Source organism: Plasmodium fragile (assembly GCF_000956335.1).
Source record: "Plasmodium fragile strain nilgiri unplaced genomic scaffold supercont1.10, whole genome shotgun sequence".
NCBI lineage: Eukaryota > Apicomplexa > Aconoidasida > Haemosporida > Plasmodiidae > Plasmodium > Plasmodium fragile.
In genome coordinates this window covers 300,875-303,089 of record NW_012192590.1, presented here as the reverse complement: position 1 = coordinate 303,089, position 2,215 = coordinate 300,875, and the positions used below count along the sequence as shown (strand labels likewise).

At 42.7% G+C, this 2,215-nt stretch overlaps 1 protein-coding gene across 1 annotated transcript; it reads right to left on the bottom strand.

Moving 5' to 3' along the window:
* Positions 1–656: 656 nt before the first annotated feature.
* On the bottom strand, positions 657–1,481 carry AK88_01231 (uncharacterized protein; the record flags this gene model as incomplete). Its single annotated transcript, XM_012478867.1, has 1 exon — positions 657–1,481. One exon carries the CDS (start codon positions 1,479–1,481, stop codon positions 657–659), a length of 825 nt encoding a protein of 274 aa, XP_012334290.1.
* Positions 1,482–2,215: the final 734 nt, after the last annotated feature.

Below are 2,215 nucleotides of genomic sequence, written 5' to 3'. Positions count from 1 at the left end.
TTTTTTTTTTTTTTTTTTTGGGAGGGGGAAACTTCTGCCGCATCCATCGCCTCGTGAAAAGGGGCTGTGCATTTGAGTGACCCTATCATTCTGCATGCCCCGCTGAGATGTGCGCCCCACCCAGTCCTCTCTGCAACTATTGTAGCGTGAATGGTTGCACACGAAATGTGATGGGATATTGAGTGCTGGAATTTCCTTCCACAGGAGTGGTTAGAAAAAGGTGTGCCCCCGATGGTCAGTTAAACATGTGTCAATCGTAGAGGGGCACCTTATTATTTTATTATTATTTTTTTTTTTTTGCTTTCCCGCGTGCATAAACGCATAGGACACAAAATTTCATCCCTGTAATGTTAGTGTGTGGCTCATGGGATTGCTCTGTCCAGATGTTTGAGTTGCTACACGCCTCGCATCAAGGTAAAGCCCCCCGAATGGAAAAAAAAAATAATAATAAATATTAAAAAATAATAAATAAATAAATAAATAAAAATGAATAAACGAGTCATTGGAAGTGACCGCGCAGGAGGTTAATCAAATGTGCGCATGTGCTATCTTACAAGGGGAGAAATAAATATGCGAGATGCACATCTCGACTACGTAGAGTGAGCGCAGTGTGGGAAGGCTTCCTCAACGAAGGAGACCCCAAGCCCACTTCTAACCTAAGCCGTATTTATTGCTGCCCACCCCACCCCGTCTAGGATGGCGCATATTTGCGCGAAGGTCTCTTCAATGGACCCATTCCCGTCCACACTGTGATAGACTGTGGGAAAAAGCGAAATGATTTTCTGCTCATTCTGTTCATACAAATGAAACCTCTTTAAAAAGGTAGCCTCGTGATCATCTGCTCTTTTGGTTAACCTAGCGATGACTTCATCACTTATATTTTTAAACGCATCCCCGTGAGAGGATAATACGAGTTCCTCTTCTGGAGTTAAGTGTATCCCTTGCTTTTTTTTTAGCATAATTTCCACCCCCTTGTTATTATAATTTATGTTCGTCACTGGGTCGACCATTCTGTTACTGATTCGGCTCATTAAGTTGTCCTTCTTCACCTGTATGTTAATAAAGCTTGTAACTGGGATATCATTTTTTGCAAATAGCAGTGCCTGTTCGTATGTCCTTGGGAAGCCATTAACTACAATGCCTGCACATGGTTCCTCTCCATTTATATATTTTTCTAAACGGTGCATAAATACTTTTATAACAGTGTCGTCCGATACTAATGACCCATCCTTCATGCACCTTTTTATTCTTTTTATGTCTTCGTTTTTTCTTTCTACTCCCTCAATGGATTCATCATCCTGACTAGGACTTGTTTCCCCTCCTGTCTCTTCATTTTCTAAAACATATTCCTTGAGCAGCGTGCTGATTGTGATAACTTCATATTTGTACTTCTCTTCGATTAGCCTGCACTGGGTATCTTTTCCCGACCCCGCCGCGCCGTTCAGGATGAAAATGTTGGGTCCCTTTTTCTGCTGCGCCATTTGGGGGTAACAGAACGGCGACGTGGGGAAGAAGCACTACAAGGTGACAATGTGTGTACGTGTGCGTGCGTGTCGTTTGGGCTTCTACACTGTATTAATCGTCATGTGAGTTCTATGCGCCGCAAGTAGCACACATTGCTCAAAAGAGGAATGCTTCTGTGTTTTTTTTTTTTTTTTATCCTGCCTTAAATTAGCGCTTCTCCATTTTTATTTTACTTCCGTAAGGGTGGCTTGCGTGATTGTATTCTTTGCATGGAGTGGTTATCCTTTTTTTTTTTTTTTTTTTTTTTTCCACTATTTTCCCGCGCGGTGCATGTATAAAACGGATAGGCCGCCATCCACAGGTGTGCCTTTCGATGTCCCTTCGTTACGCCCTCTCCTCCCCATTTCTGCTTCTTTTTACGGTTTACACTATTCCGCTTTGTAATGTGTGTATCTGGGGAAGGGTCGATCAGCTATTCCCTCCACGCAAGGCCACAAAGGACAGTGTGTAACTTGGGGGGATCATAAGACGCACATGGGGCAGGCAAAAAGGAGTGACACATACGGCTACGACTGTGTTTGAAGACCCAGCAGCGTTTTAAGTGACCCTTTCCGAGAATTGCACCTCATCTCATCGCACGCATCGCAGGAGGTACAACCACTTTATGATTACTCTTTTTTATTTGATTGGTTATGCTCCTGTTTGGAGATTTTTCGCCGATTTAGCTAGCCATTTTTTTTTTTTTTTTTTT